Genomic DNA, 19465 nt, shown 5'->3' on the forward strand with positions numbered 1-19465 from the left:
CTGCCAGTTGATGACAGAACTGAAGAATAATACAAACTGAGAACAGCATGAGAGAAGAGCACACTTTAATACAATAACTTGACAGGAATTCAAAATCTATAGCAGAAGGAGGTAGAGGGCTGCCAGAGGTAAAGAGGAATGCTGCCAACCTGGAGGACACAGAAGTTGAGCAGAGGAGAAGGAAAGTTGTCTGCTTCTCTGCTGAGCTGTCTGCTCTGCCTTGTAGTGAGGGAAATCACCTGCAGAAATATCTTGACTCACAGGAGACTCCTCACAGCACAGTGCTTCTAGCCTACTATTCCTTCTTCCTTCTTGCCTGACTCCCTAAATTTTAAAAGGATTTACCCTTGACCAATTGTGCCTTCAGAGAAGATCTTGAAAGATGATTTGTATTGACATAGTGTCAGGGCTGCAAATCTGCTTGTAGCACTGCCTTCTTTCAATTGGTAACCAAATGTCTCTAAAATCTTCCAAGTGTCCCACATGGAATCTCTGCTTAAATACCCATAGCTGAAGGAGATGAACTGTTCCTTTTCACGTGCATAGTACCTTCAGCTCATCAGAGATGACTTGCCGGTGAGACCGCACTCCTTTTGGAAAGGGTGAGCCACAGGGGTAGCTGAAGGATTCCCATGTTGCCTGGCCGAGCTCAGCGGCCAGCAATGGGCACTCGTAATGTCCCCAGCATTCACCACTACGTCAGGCTTCTGGGATCAGACCAGGATTAATCCTTTACCGGGCTTCTCTTCAGGCATTTGTCTGACAGATGTTATGCCGTGCACTTATTTTCCGTTTTTAAATCAAGCAAGGAAGCGATGCACGGCTTAACTCGATGTGTAAAGCTGTGGGTTTTGCACGGGTTGTCGCCGTGCGCCCTGCAAACCTGGGATGTACCTTGTCACTTGTCTCCCGATTCCCTTTCTCCCCCTGGGCTCACCTAGAGCTACCGAAAGGCTCGGGAGGGACGCGTTTCCCTTCGCAGCCCCGAGTCTCGGCACGTGGTGGCCGCGGAGCCGATGGCCGCTCGCCCCTGCCCCGCCGAGCCCCGCGGGGCTCCCGGCCGCCCCACCTGCTTTGCCCTTAACGGGGCCGGTGCTGCCGGGGGATTATTTCGGCCCCGGCCGCGGGCGGTGGCGGGGGGGGCCCGGCAGACGCGCCTTATACGGCCGGGCCCGGCTCACCTGGGCCGCGGCCAGGAGCGCCTTCTTTGGGCACCGCCGCGCCGGGCCCGACACCCAAATATGGGGACGGCCGGGGCCGCATTCCTGGGGGCTGGTCGCTGCCGCCGCCCGCCGTGATAAAAGGCTCGGCCGAGGCCGCGGCGGCCACGAGTGACCCGGCGAGGAGCGGGAGCCTCTCTCTCTGCCCGACGCGCAGCCAGCCCAGGTAAGCCCCGGCCCCGCCGCCTCCGCCCGCGGCTGCCGGCCGGCCGTGAGGCTCAGCCCGCTGCCCTGTGCTCCCGCAGACACAGCCGAGACCATGTGTGACGAGGACGAGACCACCGCGCTCGTGTGCGACAACGGCTCCGGCCTGGTGAAGGCTGGCTTCGCCGGGGACGATGCCCCCAGGGCCGTGTTCCCCTCCATCGTTGGCCGCCCCCGCCACCAGGTACGGCGCGCTCCCCCTCCGAGCCTCCCCGCACGCCCCGCCACAGCCGCGGCTGTGCATCCACGCTGCCTTCCAGCCCTCCGCATCCCCCTGTCCTGCCGGGGAGCTCCGTGCTGCTGCCCGTGGAGAGGTTGCTGAGCCCCCGCTTTCCTCCCCTGCAGGGCGTCATGGTGGGTATGGGTCAGAAGGACTCCTACGTAGGAGACGAAGCCCAGAGCAAGAGAGGTATCCTGACCCTGAAGTACCCCATTGAACATGGCATCATCACAAACTGGGACGACATGGAGAAGATCTGGCACCACACCTTCTACAATGAGCTGCGTGTTGCCCCAGAGGAGCACCCCACTCTGCTCACTGAGGCTCCCCTTAACCCCAAAGCTAACCGTGAAAAGATGACCCAAATCATGTTTGAGACCTTCAATGTCCCTGCCATGTATGTGGCCATCCAGGCTGTGCTGTCCCTGTATGCCTCTGGCCGTACCACTGGTGAGTGCAAAGTCCATCTGGCCCTTCTTCCCCAAGCAAGGATGCCCAGCACTGGCCCCCTACAGCTGACAAGTGCCTTGCCCCTCAGGGCAGGACCCTCTGTGCACCATGTCTCTCAGTTGGCTGCTTCTTGTTTCCCCAGGTATCGTGCTGGACTCCGGCGATGGTGTGACACACAATGTCCCCATCTATGAAGGGTATGCCCTGCCCCATGCCATCATGCGCTTGGATCTGGCCGGCAGGGACCTCACTGACTACCTGATGAAGATCCTGACTGAGCGTGGCTATTCCTTTGTCACCACAGGTAAGCACTATTCCCTCCAAAAAGTTTCCCTTCGCTTCTGACCCGTGCATCTCCAGAGATGCTGCAGCCTCTTGCCCCGTTGCAAGCCCTGAAAATGCTCCTTGTTGGGAGCTCTTGTGTGGCTGGGGGTCTGGAGACCTATGGAGGCAGTGCAAGTGCTCCCTGTTCCTCCTCTGCAAACACTGACGCCTTTGCTTCCCCCTGACAGCTGAACGTGAGATTGTCCGTGACATCAAGGAGAAGCTGTGCTATGTGGCTCTGGACTTTGAGAACGAGATGGCCACCGCTGCCTCTTCCTCCTCCCTGGAAAAGAGCTATGAGCTGCCTGATGGGCAGGTCATCACCATCGGCAACGAGCGTTTCCGCTGCCCAGAAACCCTCTTCCAGCCTTCCTTCATTGGTGTGTGCCCCCCTCCCTCTCTCTCCCCTTGACAGCTCTCCCCTCTCTCCAGAGTCACCATGTAGAACTCTTGCTTTGCACTTAACTTGTGCTTGCCTGTTTCTCCCTCCCTCCCTCCCTCCCTCCGCCCAGGTATGGAGTCGGCAGGTATCCATGAGACCACTTACAACAGCATCATGAAGTGCGACATTGACATCAGGAAGGACCTGTATGCCAACAACGTCATGTCTGGCGGTACCACCATGTACCCAGGTATTGCTGACCGCATGCAAAAGGAGATCACAGCCCTGGCCCCCAGCACAATGAAGATCAAGGTAAGGCTGGAGAACAGAGATCCTGGGAGCAGCTCTCTCTTGCTGCCCTGCACAGGGCTGCACACACCCCTGTGCCTGCCCTCAGCGGAGCCTTGTTTACTGATCTCAGCTCTCTTGGTGTTTTCCAGATCATTGCCCCACCTGAGCGTAAGTACTCTGTCTGGATCGGTGGCTCTATCCTGGCCTCCCTGTCCACCTTCCAGCAGATGTGGATCACAAAGCAGGAATACGATGAAGCTGGCCCATCCATTGTCCACCGTAAATGCTTCTAAACATGTTTACATGATCACTTTGCCAACCACGCTCAGGATGACAACCTTCAAGGTTGCAGGCAGCCGAGGGCCTGCAACAGCCATGTAACTTTCTATTTTGTTACAATTTCTGGTTACTGTTGCTGGAAAGCTACATGTGACACAGTGTATGTAAAGTGTACATAAATTAATTTATTTTATCTCGTTTTGTTTGTTTTTAAAACCAATGCCCTGTGGAAGGAAACAAAAAACTTCAAGAAGCATTAAATCATCAGTCATTCTGTCACTCCCCTAATGCTGTTGTTTGTCATCATTTGCTCTGGTCCTTCTGTCACTGGTGGACATAGCGTGAGGGCAGTGGGTGGTGGGGCTGGACACCCCCAGATAGGAGCAGGACTGGGGAGGGGACAGAAGTCAGGCAGAGGAGCCACATCTGTGACTTCCTTGCGGTGCAGGCTGCTTGATGGCACTGAGGGCAGTGTGGGGGTGGCTGGATGTTGCATCATGCAAGGTGGATGCCCTGACACTCTGCCAGTCCCAGGAGGGAAAGGGTTACCTGGAGCCTTCACTTGCAAAATATTTCTTTTGGCTCAGCCTGCCAAAAAGTAGCCCTGGCATGCTCCCGAGGAAGGCAAGGCTGGGGCTGAGGGCAGGTGGCGGGTGCAGGTTAAATAAAGAGCTTTCCACTCCACTTATGGGAAACCCACCTGCCATGGTGTTGTCCCTGGGGGGCTGAGGGCAGCCAGGGCCACTTCCTCACCCTGCCTGACACGCTTGTCCTTGCCAGTGTCATGCATGAGGAGCTGCCTGAAAAGGAACCATCCCTCCTCTGCCCCCTTGAACCACCCCTTCCTGGGATCAGATCTGTTACTCAGGAACTCCCTGGGAGACCAAAGGAAAATCCCAGGGGCTTCCCCTTGCCACAAGCGTTTGCCTTCCCTGTTTGCTGATGAGGAGGCAGAGCAGAATGGGAGGAGGGAAAGATGCTCCTGGCATGTCTCGTTTCTCTCGTACTGGGGTGGGGGGCTCTGGGGCCCCTCTTTACTTGCAGCATTCACTCACACACACACACCCCAGGTTCTCCACTCCCTCAGGGAGCCACCCAAAAGCCCTGCCAGGCTTGGCACATGTCCCTGGGTCAGAGGACATGTGCAGGAGCCATCAGCTTTTGAAGGAAGACGACTCCTGGAGCACAGGACCCTGTCATGAAAGCAGTGCTTGAGATTTGGGGTGCTCTTTTGCTGTGGCAGACAGCAGAACAAGGAAAATAAAAGATGATATTCAGATAAACTTTCAGCCCAGGAAAGTTTTTTACTCTGCTGTGGCTATGCTAGGGGTGCATTTGTTCTGCATTTTGGCTGGTTTTACTTGCATTACAGTGAGACCCATACTTGAGCACACTTTTTTGTTTAGTCCTGTCCCAAAGCAAAAGCCTGTGGGAGGAGCTGTCCTAGTCCTTCCCTGGTATGTGAGGGCAGGTAGGACCACAGGGCAGCCCTAAGAGCTCCCTGAGTGACTGAGGATGGACTGGAAAGTAGTTGCTTCTCAAAAAGCAAACAGGAGGTTTTACTTGCCATTTGAGCAAACCCTTGTGTAGTGGCACATTCTTCATCTGTCAGCTCCCTGTTGGGGTTTTGGGAGGTGCTTAACATTAAGGCCTCAGTACTTGACCCCTGATCTCAGGTTGAGTTGTGGCTTAGGTGGTGTTGTTAGATGGATTTGAGGACCTGATTCTGTTATTTGATTAAAAGACTGTTTTAGAAGCACAGATAAAAGTTAACTTAGAATAGCAGCCTCATGGACAGCATTCGCAGACTACATTTTTTCACCTATAGTACTTGTTTATGGTCCTAAACCCGCAACAGAAGGGGCTGATTTTTGGAGGGGGAGTGATGTTGAGCCAGCCACTCCCCTCCAGCCTGATCAAAATCAATGGCAGCAGGTGATTCTTGCTCCTTCTGAATGAGGATCTATATTTTGCAGTGCCAGACTTGAGTTTAGGACCATTAATGAGCACAGCTGCGGGCAGTGGTGAGTCCTTCAGCAGTCATGGTGCTGCAGAGGCACTACCTTGCACAGAGAGACTGATGCTGTCCCTGGCAAATCATTGTCTGCTGTCTCTAGCAGCAGCATTTGGTCTCATACTAACCCACAGCATCAGGTATTCCCAATAGCCTCAGTGCCAATTTCATCCAGCTGAAGATAAATGTCCTAAAGTACATTCTTACAGCTGAGGAAAATGACTGGTTGGTTGTTTTTGTTGCTGAATCAATGAACAAGGGTGCAATTAACCTTAAACCTACAAAACTACCCTGTTCAAATTCAAGTTAAACCATCCTGTTTTAAACTAAAACCAAAACATTCTTTATTCTGAAACCAGCCGTTCATTTGTGTTTTGGATTTCCCTTCAGATTTTTAGCAACTGAAGAGACCGCCTGTTTGGAAACAGGTGAGTTGGATTTTCACATGGCTCACAAGCCACATTGTTGGGAAGGCATTTTGGAAAGTTTTGCTTGTGCACAGCAGTCTAGGCTTGGTCTTTGTTGTGCAGTTCTCAGTAATTTCATTACCCTCCCTGCACCTCTCAGAGCGCTGTTGGCAGCCGGCAAAGGATCCCCAGGACCAGCATCCTCTGTTTTGAGAGGGGCAAAGGGATAAATGGGATGTTAGAGCAGCAAAAGGATATAGAAGGAAGGATGCAGGACACCCACATGCTGTGGGAGGGAAGGTAATGAAGAAGAATAGCTCTTGCCTGCACCAAAAACATCCTCTGGGGCTGCAGCTCACTGCTTGCTCCACAGCCATCTGGATCCAGGGATGGACCAGTGCAGGAAAACCCCTTATAACTTAGCTCCAGAGCTGCATCCAGTGGGCAGCACAAGAAGCTGCCCTCAGTCCAAATATCACCAAGGACGGAAAATCTGGAGAGAGGAAGAGTCCTTGAAAGGACAAAAATTATGTGGGGCTGTTTAGATGAGCTTGGGAGGCACAGTGATGACTGGGTTTTGATGTAAGCTTCCCCAGATTTGCAGATGCCTGGGCCATTAACACAATTATATAAGGAGCTAGGGGAAAACCTGGGCTCTGAGGGAAGGTCTTGAGGTGGAGCCTCTGAACAAAAGAGTGAAGGAAATCCCAGAGAAGATGAGTGCATTGGAGGGACTTCCTAATTTTATTTTGATACAGATTTTGCTCGTGTGAAAATCTGGTTTTGCACAGAGAGCAGAATGTTGCCCAGGGTGGGCTACCTCCCACAAAGCTCATGGCTTTGTGCAAAGGGATTTGGCACCCAACACGCTTCTCTCTTTGAGTTCTAAACTGCAGAAACAAAAAGCACTTTGACCCACAGTATTTACTGGGCTTGGCTTTGCTGAGAGGACCTGAGCACTCCCTCAGAGCTGACATCAGTACAGCTCCACTGTGTACTCTGTTGACTGTGTATCTCCCGTGGGCATTTGGCCAGTAATATTTATTCAATGAGATGTAATAAAGGGACAAAATAGAGGCCACTTGAGAATTATAATTATTTTTCACGGGAAACTCCTAAGCAAAAAAGTTCTGTGGCAATCTTAATTTCTCAAACTGAGGCCTTAAAATGAAGCCTTTCAAAGCTTCAAACCATTTTATTGTATAGGAAAATTTTGTGCTGTTTTTATTTCTTTAATCCAGAGGGGGGAAAATTATTAAATGGAACATTTCTTGTTAGGGTTTATTTGTCTTTTTTTAAATTTATTTTTGAACCAAACAGGCACTTTTCTTAAAAAAAAATAGCTATTCAGTTGTATAGATTTTCATGGTACATCTCCTGGGGCTGGAAAATGGAGCACACAAGGGTGACTGTAACCTATTGATCAGCCAGTGGATAACTGCAGGCAGGGCTGGAGTACAGGGCAGATGCCAGCCAGGGTGGGCTGCTGTAGAAACAGGACCATTGGGAATATCCCCCAGCCTTGCACACTTACCTGGGAATTGCTGGCAACTTTGGGGATTCTCTTCAGACCCTCATGGCCAGAACATATTTTGAAGGGGCCAAAAGGTTCTGGCTTCAGGCTTTGGGAAATAGTTGTATTTGCAGCTGGCAAAAGCTCTGTTTCTCATTTGTCCAGGATCTGAAAAACAAAGCAGCTTCTGATTTCTTTGCAGCAGGAAAACTGGAGCATTGCTGGCTCCCACTAGGGCTGTGTGCTGTGTGTGATGGAGATGAGCAGATGGTGGAGAAACCTTTTACTGCCCTGCATGTCTCCTTCTTCCCCCCTCCAGGGCACCCTGTCAGCCTTGAAACTACAGTGCCCTGTGCAGGGCTGGGGCCAGCAGTGTGCAAACCTCCCACACTGTGGTGACCCTGGGCAGCTCATCCTCTCTGATGCAGGACCACAGCCAAACCCGGTCTTGACTCGGCTGCTCAAGGCCATGCTCTCAAAATAAAGCTGCAGCTTGGAGGCTGTTCTGGCTGTTGATGTTCAGGGAGTGCCACAGGCAGCTGGGGAATGAGCCTCTGTGTAACCCCACCTCGAGAGCTGCGTATATATAGATCCCTGGAAGCAGTTTTCTTCCTTGGCACATCACTCCCACCCATAACTCCCGCCAAACAAACACTCCCTGCTCCCCTGTGCCCTCACTGCTTAGCTTCCAGCAGCTTCTCTCTCTTCCAGGGTAAACAAGGCTTTAAAGTTGTGAAATCTACTGCTGGAGGGAGGAGGGAAAAGGGGGAAGATCTCCTTGTAAGAGGACTCTCACACATGCTCAGAGATGAGCAGCCCAAAGTCAACACTAAGAGGCATCAGCCCTTTACCTTGGCTCACAAAGGCACGAAGACCTGAGTTGTATTTGCAATGGAAGTAATGCCTTATAGCACTTCTGGCCATGTTGTCCTCTGTCCAAAGCAGAAGGGCTGTAAGGCTGCAGGTACAGGTGTGTAAGGAGCCCTCTGTAGGGATGTAACTCTATCCTTCTGCCAGGGGAAGAGCTGCCCTGCTGCCTGGTGCACTGACTGGGGTTACAGGAGATCCACCCTTCATCTCACACCACTGCTCCCTCAAATCCCTCAGATACAGGCATCATCTAACCTGTTTGAGTGCAGAATAAAGTGAGTTCACACTGCCATTGGTGGTGCTGAGCTCAGGCTGCTGGTGCTGCACTGGGTAGGTGAGTGTTGGGAAGGGGACAGCCAGAGAGCAGAGCAAGGGCTGACTGCCAGAGCAGTGCAAGAGCCACAGCAGTGCCAGCCGTGCTGAGGGAGCAAGGACAGAACAGCCCTGCCCTTCCCAAGCCTCCCTGTGGCCGCAGGGAGAAAGCTGCCTGCACAGGGAAAGATGGGGGACCATGCAAGCAGGAAGAGATCTGAAGTAGATAAATCCAAAAGAAGCCAACGAGGTTTCCCAGGGCAACTGTATCTGCTTCTGTAAGGCTTTTTAATTCCCATTAGCAAGCATAATTACAAAAAAATAGCTAAAATAACATGAGAGACATGAGAGTCTAAACTGAGTTTGCTAGCACTGAACGATGCTGTTACTGGGCTATCTGTCTGCACAGCACAGCCAAAGGGCACAGTGGGGAGCTCTGCCGGTTCTGCACTACATTCCATGTTGAAAATTAAGAGGTCCAAGTGCTAAAGCTGTCCACTTTCTTGCCACAAGTTTTTTGGTATGGTGTGTAGGATTGAGGCACTTCTCCAAAAGCAGGGTATTTTCTCTATAAAGGCTTCTTGTCCCGGAAACCCTTATCCTCAAACACAGAAAAATTAAAAAAAAAAAAAAAAATCAACTAAGAATTACCAGAAATCCCTTATCCCAATAATTTTGAAGTATTGATGGTATTATTCCTACCTGATCCCAGCAGCCATGCTGCAGGTGACAGGCCATATTTCTGTGGCTGCAAGAACTGACATTTACATTGGAAAGTTGGTTTTCTTTCTCTTTTCTCCTTTCCCATACAAAGCCTCCATCACAATTTTCCTCTGTGACCATGAGCAAGTCAACATTCATAGCTCTGTTTGTTGGCAGCAAAGTGGCTTTTCTATTTTCCATCTCAAAGGAAGATAAAGAGGAATAGCTAATGCCCATGAAGGGTTTTGAGATGTTGTCATAGAAGGTGTTTGGGGAATGTGAAATACTTGTGATCCTAAATTTAGCTCTGAAAGTCATGCAGCCCAGTTTCCTGGCACAAATACCAGAGAAAGTATTGAAATCTGAACATTTTCCAATTGCAGCCACAATCTGGAGGCTGCAGTAGCCACAGGTGGTTCTGGGAATCTCTGGCTGTGCCTCCTGCAAGTTCCTCACCTTCCTGAGAGCCCAGACCTCCCACATCCTCCCAAGTTGTTCCCACCAGCAACCCAAAATACCAGCAGTTTCTGAACTTGTTCTGGGTGTGATGTCTCCATATTTGGCCTCCAAGAGCCCTGTGTGATAAGATTATTCTTCAAATCTAATAAAAGTGGCTAATTTAGGAGAATGACAGTGTACAAACTAGTCAGCTCAGGGAGAATACGAGAAATCTCTCTTGGGATAAATGTTTTAGGAGAAACATGGGGATTGATTTTAGACCTTCTATTCTGAGATTTATTCCCTCTTTCCTTAATTTTTGTTAGTCCACTGAAGCCAGCCCATCCTGGCCAGGACTGCATGCTCAAGGTGTTATCATGTCTCTGTTCACACATGATGGGTTAAATGCCAGACAGGTTAATGAAGAAGACTGGTTCTCCTTCGACAGCAAAATATGGCATTAAGAGGGACCTGGAGCTAAATTCCAAAGTCAACTTAAAAAAAGGTGTAATTTAATCCTTGAGGTGCTTAGCATCTGCTGACCCCTTGCTTTATTTTTCTTAGTGCCTGCTGCACAAGTTCCTGGGTGGAGAAGCAATTGTTTGACAGAAAAGTTGATGTAACTCCTGTCACATTATCTTGATCAGAATCCAGAAACCAGGTGTAGCTCTGCCCAAATTGAAGGTGCTTGGCTTCTTCACCAGTTGCAGCTTCCCAGGGCAAAGGCTGCAGCAGGACTGCGGGCAGCCCAGGGAGAGCACCTGCTGAATGTGCATCACCGTTTAAAAATAAAAAGGGGAGAGAAAAGAATAACGTGGAAAATATTGCAAGGTCAGCAGATGGCAGGGGGAGGGCTCATGCCTGGGCAGGGGGGTTTGGGCAAGGACAGGACAAATACTGGGATGGAGGCATAGCCACGTAAAGAGAAGGCATCTGGGGTGTTCTGCAGCACACAAGTAATGGAGAAGGCTCCCGGGGTGCTGTGGTGACTTTACACTCAGTATTCATTCCTACTATTTGTGTATGTTAGAGTGGCTCTATTTCAGCACTGCAGCACCCAGCCTCAGATACCCTCTGCTGCAATGCAAACCTGCAGGGGTTGATTCATCCCCACTGAGGCTGAGGGGGGAACAGCATGTTTGGTTAATTTTTAAGTGCTTGAATGCTTAGGTCTCAGATTAAGAAACAAAACCATTGCAATAAAAGCAATCACATTTGGAAGCAGAAGGGAGGAAAAAGAAATAATTAATTTTGCTGCTGTAGGTCCAGAACCTGGCAGGGCTTGAGGCCATGGAATGTGTAAGATGTATGCATTTAATCAGTTGCCTTCTCTGTAGAGATTTTCTTGCTCATTTCATAATTCACATCTAGTTTTCTCAATTTTCTGTGAAAATGTTAGTTCTTAGATCCTTAGTTCTGTCTGAACTAAGGATTGGTGGTGCAAATGAGGGTGTAGAAGAAAACTGAAGAGCAGTAAGACTCAAGTCTAGACCACAGGTGTTCTGTAGGAGTACATGAAGAAGTTTTGATAAATAAGATGCAGAGTTGGAAAAAAAAAATTAAAGGAAAAAATGTTTTATGACATAATCGTCATGCCATTGACTTTGTGCTGCAAAAGAGTGCTGAGTTGCAGTGCTGGAAGCAAGGGCAGGCTCAAGCTCCAAGGAGGTATTTTCCTTTCTGACTCTGGTTTATCTCCAACCAGCACAACAGTAAGTGGCTTTGGAGTAGTTTTGGAGAAAGCAACATAAATATACTGACTGCATATGGGAAGGGTGTTTTAATACGGTAAGTGTAAATGCAAGGAGAGGTTGGTATTGCTAAATGAATATTTAGAGCTAAAGTCTGATAAGTTCTTCACTGGCAGTTTGACTTGTGAGTCATGTTGCACAGTCCCCAGCCATGCCCCTCTCTATTTATAAAGTCATGCCTTGCTATATCTGACTCGCTAAATAAGCCTTTCAAATTGTGGAGGGGATTCTAGTGGCATACTATGGGAAGCAGGGTACAATTCAGAGGAGTAAGGAAAGTTAGAAAGGACACGACAAATCACTGCGTGCTGGCTGCCCTCTGAAGAGCAGAGCAAATGTGCTGCTTGGCTTTTTCACCATGAAAAAGTCCAGGAGGCAGGGGTGGATGGCTTCAGTCTGCTGGGCACAAGGTGGAGAAAGAAGAGTGGAGTGAAGGTTTGTCTGAGCAGAGTCCCTGTAGCTGTTCCAGGACCTGTGGAGGAGGAAGGGGGTCGTTACTCCAGGAATTCACGCCAACAAACCCAACAGCCAGTGGTTTTCTCCCTATGCCCAGTGCCTGGAGGGAGGGTGTGGAGCTGCTGGAGCTGCTCCCTGCCACAGCTATGGAGTGCAGTGGAGTCTCAGTGGGGGTCCCTGCCGGCATGTGCCCTGGCCCTGCCACACACGGGAGCTCTTTCCGGGTCACTGCCCGCCGGCTGGCGGTGGCTGTGGGGTGCCTCGGCGCTGACAGGGCTTAGACTTGCAGGACAGGGAGGGGACACCTCTCCAGAGCTGTATCCTCCACCCAGGGCTCTGGCTGGAGCTGCAATAAAGCGTGTTTCCAAATGTTGATAACATAATGGTTATCAAGTAGGTGCAGTGCAGGTAAAGAGACATGAGGAATGAGGTGAAAACTGCACTGGGAAACACAGCAGTGGTGCCACTAAAGGCAGAAGGAAGAGTCCTGGCCTTTCGTCCATCTCCTTTTCACAGACAACAGGCAAGGAGAGACAAACACATGTAAATTGTTTATGAAAGGTGGTTTGGAGGAATGCATGAGCATATTTTTTCCCTGTCAGTCATTTTTTCATGGTGGTCATCCACAAATGACTGGGTAAATGTGGGACACACGTACATCCTGAGTCTGCCTTCGCAGAAGCAGGGCCCATCATGTATGATGGTTACTTGGGAAGACAAATGCCATCAATCCAAATGTCCCCCCTTTCTCACTCTTCCTCCCACTTTATATACTGATGTGATACCATATGATCTGGAATACCCCCTTGGCCAGTTTGGATCACCTGTCCTGGATGTGTCTCCTCCCAACCTCCCATTCACCCGTAACCTCCTCACCAGCATGGCAGTACAAAAGGCAGAAAAGCTCTTGGCTCTCTGTAAGCCCTGCTTAGCAATAGCAAAAGCATCTCTATGTTATCAACCCTGTGTTCAGTACAAATCCAAAACACAGCCCCACACCAGCCATTGTGAAGAAAATTAACTCAACCCCAGCCAAAACCAGCACACTTGGAAAGCAGACCAGTGGGGTCACAGCATCACCTGCTCCTGAGACTTTAGTGAGTGGAGGAACTAATTTTATTCCTGCTCATCTCTTTCTGTGTGCAAGAGCTAACTACTTTATGCTGGACATGGTTTGGCTCTGAAGGTCTTCATAGGAAGGCAATTTCTTTCCTGTCCAGTTCAGCAAGGCTGAGCTGCCACAGTGTTCATTCACCTTTCCTGAGCACCTTCCTCCACAGAGGTGTTGGGGCAGACAGTGGGTCTTTGGAAGCAGTCATGTAGAGCTGTACAACTACAAATGAATGAGCATTTCGTAGCCAGAGGAATATGTTTCTCTGGTCTTGCAGGGGCTAGGGAGCAGGAGTGTGGGGTTGGCAGGGATGCCCACACAGCTGTGGGAATGCCAGGAGCACAGGCCAGAGTCCCAGACTCCCAGTCTCCTCTCTCAGGAATAAAGCCACCCACTTCATCAGCCACTGCTTGCAAAACACACTGCTCAGTGAGCTTCTCTGGCGAGCTTGACTCAGTGAAGCCTTTTTAGTTCTGTATCCCCCAAGTTTCCTCACAGTGCCCACCATCTCTGATGCAGGGCAAGTGGCAGGTGCTGGGACAGCAGGTGAATGTTGGTGCTGGGGCAGGATCAGACAAGCTCCACAACCAGCACCTTTTCTGCTCCAGAAACAGACTCCTACACCACCCTTGGCCCCCTCAGCAGCAAAAGCAGCACATATTTCTCCAGGAGCAGCCCAGCTGATGCTGACTGTAGTGTTCCTGCACACGGATGGCTCACTTTGTGTGGGGTGGCAGGGACAAGGAGGTCAGGGCACCATGGTGGATTTTTGCAGGGAGACGTCTGGTTCACAGGAGGCTTAGGCTGGATTCACACCAGCAAGCTGGAGAGATGAAAGTCAGTCTAACACCACCCTCCAGAGCCAACAGCTTCCCTGTGCTGAGTGGATAATTCATTATAAACAATATATGCAGATGTCAGCACTCTCTAGGGAAGCAGCTCACAAGTGGTGCACAGGTTCTTTTCAAGAGCATCCATTTGTCAAAACCATTCTCAAGATAATTTCTGGTGCCTCAGAGGGATGCAGTGTTTCAAGCTGGGGCTTTTCCCACTGGGCACAGGTTTTGCTTGCTCCCCATCCTCTGGGAACTGAAATTGGAGTGCCAAGCCATGTGATGGCAGAATTGAGATACGTTTTTTGTAGGGATGCTGCGGGATCCATAGCTGCTTTCTAATTGCAGCTGGCCTTTTTGGTGACTGCTCTTGAGAGGAGGCTGCTTTGCTGGAGTGGGTTAGGATGCGGAGCACTAGAGGGGACAAAGAGGTGTCTGGAGACAAATGCACCAAATTTTTAATCTGGAGAGACTTGAGGAAAAGGCTCTGTATTTTAAATCAGTACTGTGCTTGCTGAACAGCTAGATTTCCCCCCAGGAAGTGATGAGGAAATCCTTAAGACACGATGGGCAAATTTACAAAACGTGTGATATGAGACGGTGTGATATGTGAATGTGTGATATGAAACGGTTCGGGGGTCTGCAGACACCCCCCTGTGCCCCTCGCCGAGTTAGGCTGGTGGTTTAGCTACACAACAGGAGGAGGCTTGGGCTGGTGGTGTGTGTCGCCTGCTGGAGCCGGGGGGTGCAGGGCAATGCCAGAGCTGACATCCATCCCTGATGGCTTCATGACTGTGCTGACAGGAGGGCTGAGCCCCTGCAGCAGGGCTGTCCTGCCACCGGCAGCCACCAGCAGGTCACCGGCATGTGCCTCACCCTCCCCAGGGTGTCTGGCTTTTCCTTGCCTTGCAGCAGCGCTTATTCCAGCTCCGTCCCACGGGCAGAGCCGGGGGGATGCCGAGGTTAGTAACCCAGACCCAGAAAGTCCTTCTCCAGAAAGAAAATTGCAAAGCTGGTGAGCGCTTGGTAGTGCTTAGCACGGATGTGTGCGCTCAGGCTTGCTCCCAAGGCAAAGGAAGGGGCACGATAAGACTTTAATCTCCCTCCTCACTGGGGGATAAACGAGCCCTGACTACAGCGGCATTTCCCAGCCCGGTAGCCAAAAGGCTGACCACACGCCTTTAGCTAGCTGCCGAGACCTGCCTGCTCTCAGGGGATTTCACATCTGCAGGCTCCGAGGGGTTAAAAATAGATCCCACCCCGCTGATGGCACATTTTATGTCCATTTAAAGGTGTGCCATGCATTTCCATCCTAACAGTCCTCTGCGAGACCTGAACAAATGCTTTCGTGGTGCTGACATTTTGTTCAAGGCTCTTTCTGCTTCCCGAGCCCGTGGCTGCCCGGGCTGGCTCCCCATTCTGAGGGCGATTTCAGGGGGCTGCATTTGCCCCCGGCTGCCCTGCTGTGGACGAGCAACTGCAGTGTGATCGCTGGCATGTCAGTGGTGCTCGCTGCCCCAGTCCTGCCCCCGACACACAGCCGGCAGATAATGAGTTTATATTTCTGAGCAAGGCAGGGAGCTGCTTTCTAAACAAGTAATTTTTTTTTTAATTAGCCAGAGAATACTTGCTGGAAAAGTAATCCTTTCTGCTGCTTGTTCATGTTGACCATGTGGGGTGGTTGTGGTACTTTTGGGGTGGACATCCCAGGAGTGTGCCGTGTGGCACACGTGTTCCTCCAAGCGTCCTACAAGTGTGCTATAGGAAGCACCTGGGGCTGGGCCTTTGTGCTCCAGCCACCCCAGCTCGTGTGAGCCCCACCCCTGTCCCAGCTCCCTCCCCGGCCCCTTTGGAGCTGCAGGGCTCAGCTCCCGCAGCGCTGCCACCTCCTACCAGGGGTGGGCAGGGGTGTAATGTGTCCTGGGCACGCTGCGGCCCTGATGCAGGTAGGGTCCAGCCCTGGTCAGCGCTGCAGGTCAGGGAATTTCCCACGCATGGCTCCTGGGGCCGAGGAGGTTGCTTAGGGTGTGGATGGGGTGATTATAGCAGACAAGCAGGCACTTGGGCATGTTTAGAAGAAGCAAAAGCAAAGAGGAGCTGCTGTGGGTTCTGCTATGGAGAAGAGCAGTGAGTGGGGCCTGGAGTGGTGGCACTGCTCTGCACCCTTTGGAGCATGTGCTGCTGCCACACTGGCAGGGAGAGGGGAGCAGGGGGCAGGGAGCAGGGCAGGTGCCCAAGGCAGAGGGCTACCAGCAGGTTTCCTTCCCAGAGTGATGCTGGCAGGAGCTGTGTGCTGCTTGAAAAGGGGCTTTCTCTGCCGCCATCCGCCAGGTCACGCACAGACCAGGCCACCACCTCATGCCAAGTGAAACCCAAGAAAGCTTGGATAATCTCCAGATGATGGATGAAATTCCCATATCAAGCAAGCTTCACTGTAGCTCTGCTGAAGTCCGGGGAGGTTTGCCTTTGCGGGAGGACCTGGGTACTTTTATAAGGGGCTCCATTCCTCCCCCAGGAGCCCCCAGCCAGTCAGCATGGCTGAGACCATATTAGGGAGGCCTTTCCCTGAGTCTGAACTGTGTTTCCATCACATTCCCCATAGGAAGGCTCCCTGCGAGGTTCCCCCCTACACTGTCTTAAAGAGGCAGTGAAGGCAGCACCTTTGGGGTGAGGGGCAGGGACGATGCAGCCCTACTGCTCATCCTCCAAGCCAGCACTTATCCCAAATGGGTATAAGTGAGGAGAAGCCAAGGTGCCAGCCAGGAGAAAAGAGGGAGCTGTCAGCCAGCGTCCAGCCTACTGCTCGTGACTTCCCAGCTTGCCTTTGCCTTCCTCACCACCATTTCCCAGTTTTTTCTGCTGCTCCTGTGCAATTTTGGAAGCAGTTTAGAAACTCAGCTCAGCAGCTGAGCCCTACCCCTGTTCAGAGCTGAACTCTTGCCTGGCTTTATTTGGGACTGAATCTTGGTAGGATGCAACACTGTTCCCCCAAGAGGCTGGGAGTTCCTGCTCACCCACAGGATACTGCCGAGGGCAGGCAAATCCCTCTTGGGAGCTCCCTGCACAGTCTTCTTCTTGTCCCCATCATGACATCCTCCTCCACCCTGTGTCCTCATCAGGAGCTGGGGGACCTTTGGGGCTGCTTCTCTAGCTGGTCTGGGGAAGAGCTTTTAATACACTAGTTTTTCTGAACTGGTGCTGGAGGTGCTTCAGAAAAAAGTGAGAGAGCTGTGGCAACCTTCAGTGAACGATCTCAAAGTGTCACCGAAACTGTGAGAAAAACAAAAACCCGCCAACAACATTTTTAATGTTAGAGAGTCAAAGGCATTACTTTATTTTCTGGCCAGGATGTGCCACAGAAACTGTCTGGTCTACACAGAGCCCGGGTGTGCAGAGAGAATCATTCCATGACACATGGATTTTACAAGATTTTTCAGATATTTTATACAGTCAAAACTCATAGAAATGTACTGGGTCAGTGTTCATTGGTTCCAAGTAACGTAGCTTCTAGTATTTTGTTTCCTATTGAAGATTTCTTCTCTTCCGATGCTAATTAGGTCTTCCTTCTTATCTGTCTTTTCTTAGATTATGTGTCTCTGACCATGCCAGGGGTTTGGAGCTGATGTTCCATTAATGGCCATTATCTTTTAGGCTACTCCCAGCCTGTTGAGATGTTAAATTCATCAGACTCCACCTGGTGGAACAATGCCCTGGAATGAAACGTAAATTTTTTTTTCTCAGGGAAAAAGCAAAAAACACCTTTGACTAAACTTATAAAAAAATTGTTAAACGGATATGTTTTCTAACAAAACACATGGTCATGGCACTGAGATCCTTAAATGGAGTTTAAGTTGGGATGAAGGGGTTTTTTTTGTGTTGAAGATACACTTATTTCCAGGGGGAGGAACAATGAGATTAGGTTACAGAAATTTCACAAATTGAGAGTGAAATCAGTCCGGAGTCAGCACTGAGCTGCCAATAATTCCTAGCATTTAAAACCAGATTTCGAAACATGAACTTGAGCTGGCCTTGCTCCCAAGCCTCATTGCAAATTCTGTTAATTTTTTCAAGCATTAAATTATTTTCTACAGATCATTTGTTATCACCCATCAGTTTACTGCTTGGGAAACAGATCCATCATTGTGCAGGCTGCTGTTAGGTGCAGGACTGGCACTGGGCCACCATATGGGGAATTGGGAACCATGTAGGTTCCTGTGCTAGAAGAAACACCCCAAATCCATAGAAAGAGCTTCTGTCCCCATCACCTAGAGGCTGATTCTAGCCCATCAGTGATGGTCTGAAGGACTGATCTTCCAAAGCTCATCATTTCAGCAGAACTCTCTTACTGCTGTGAGATAGGGAGAAGGTTACAGCACAAGTGTCTGTGTTTTGCCCCAAAAATTTGTGTTCTTTCAGAGACAGATGGGCTCTCAGAGGTAGCCAATAAATGCTGGAGATTTTGAATCTTTGCTTGTGGCAAATTCTGTACCAGCCCCTTGGGTGTTGTCCAGGACCAACAGGAGGAGAAGGTGTGCCCAGGATTGGAATAAAGATATGAACAGAAACAACAGCAAAAGTAATCCTGACCAGTGGCCGGATGGCTGCCCCAGAGCTCCAGAGGGAAGGGAGAATGAGCTGAGAGCATCTTTGTGCAGCAATATGAGCTTGAGATAAGGCTGAGGGAAAGTGTGTGGGCTCAGATAGCTCTCCATCGCCTGTCTCTCCCTGAGTGGGTGAACTCAGGCTGCCTCCTGCCTCAACTCGTGGTTGTGACATCCTGCAGGTGTTACTGAGACCATGAATGTGATGGAGTCTTGCATGTTGCAAGGGAATGCATTGGACTCTGCCACTTGGAGCTTGACACAGGTCTGCCTTGATGACATTTTTGCAAGTGAGATCCCACCACATGGTGAACTGCCTCGATCCCTGTTTATCCTTTCTTTCAGGGGAACTTCATCGATGGCATGAGTTATTTCTGACAGACATTTAAAACCCAGACATTTTCAGACTGGGTTTCTTTGTTTTGGACCATCCCCTTTAAGCATGGTGAAGGAGAGGTCAATGCAGGTGCCCACAGTGGCCCCAAGCCTCTAGCAGAACCTTTAGGTTGGAGATGGCAAGTGAATACATGGGGATTTTTAGGGAGCAGCCAACTCTGTATTTACATCCCATTCACTGTCTACTTGGGAAAAAGATGTGGTGAGCACTCACCTCCACATCTCTTTACCCACAGTGCCCACACCACACTGCATGTAAGGAGCTGTGGGATACCCACATCCATGGGTGAACAGCCAGCCTCGCTGGGTGCCCAGCCCAGGACTCAGAAATGCAGCAACCAGAAGACACTCAGCAGTGGGAAATGTCTCTCCCTGCTCCAGGCCACACTCCTAGCACACAACCCAAGGAAATACATCTTTCATTTAATCTTTTAGAAAGGTGGAAGGAGAGCGTGGACCTTTGACAAGATTCAGGGGAGCTGCTAAGGTTGCTGTGAGCTGTGCTGCTGTGGATGTTTGGAGGCACAGCCTTCTCAGCTGTAATGGCAGAAAAGCTTCAAGTTGCTCCCAGAGAAAGGTGAAATTTGCACAAATAACAGGATTTGTGATCAGAGCTGCCAGAAGAGGTGTTACAGGGCTTCCCCAACAGGTTGCAACTCACAATGGCCATGGCCAAGTTTCCCAGAATTGC

At 50.4% G+C, this 19465-nt stretch overlaps 1 protein-coding gene across 1 annotated transcript; it reads left to right on the forward strand.

Moving 5' to 3' along the window:
* The first annotated feature begins 1227 nt into the window (after positions 1-1227).
* ACTA1 (actin alpha 1, skeletal muscle) lies at positions 1228-3658 on the forward strand. Its single transcript, XM_085055461.1, has 7 exons — positions 1228-1386; positions 1466-1608; positions 1770-2094; positions 2237-2398; positions 2607-2798; positions 2931-3112; positions 3241-3658. The coding sequence occupies exons 2-7, from the start codon at positions 1480-1482 to the stop codon at positions 3382-3384; spliced, it is 1134 nt and encodes a 377-aa protein (XP_084911587.1). The 5' UTR covers positions 1228-1386; positions 1466-1479; the 3' UTR covers positions 3385-3658.
* Positions 3659-19465: the final 15807 nt, after the last annotated feature.

This window comes from Lichenostomus cassidix, chromosome 3 (assembly GCF_008360975.1).
Source record: "Lichenostomus cassidix isolate B80296 chromosome 3, HeHo_3.0, whole genome shotgun sequence".
NCBI lineage: Eukaryota > Metazoa > Chordata > Aves > Passeriformes > Meliphagidae > Lichenostomus > Lichenostomus cassidix.

Coding starts and splice junctions, on each gene's coding strand:
- ACTA1 (XM_085055461.1), top strand. CDS start 1,480: ATGTGTGACGAGGACGAGACCACCGCGCTCGTGTGCGACAACGGCTCC. Junction 1,609..1,769: donor TTGGCCGCCCCCGCCACCAG/GTACGGCGCGCT, acceptor CCTCCCCTGCAG/GGCGTCATGGTGGGTATGGG. Junction 2,799..2,930: donor CTTCCAGCCTTCCTTCATTG/GTGTGTGCCCCC, acceptor CCCTCCGCCCAG/GTATGGAGTCGGCAGGTATC.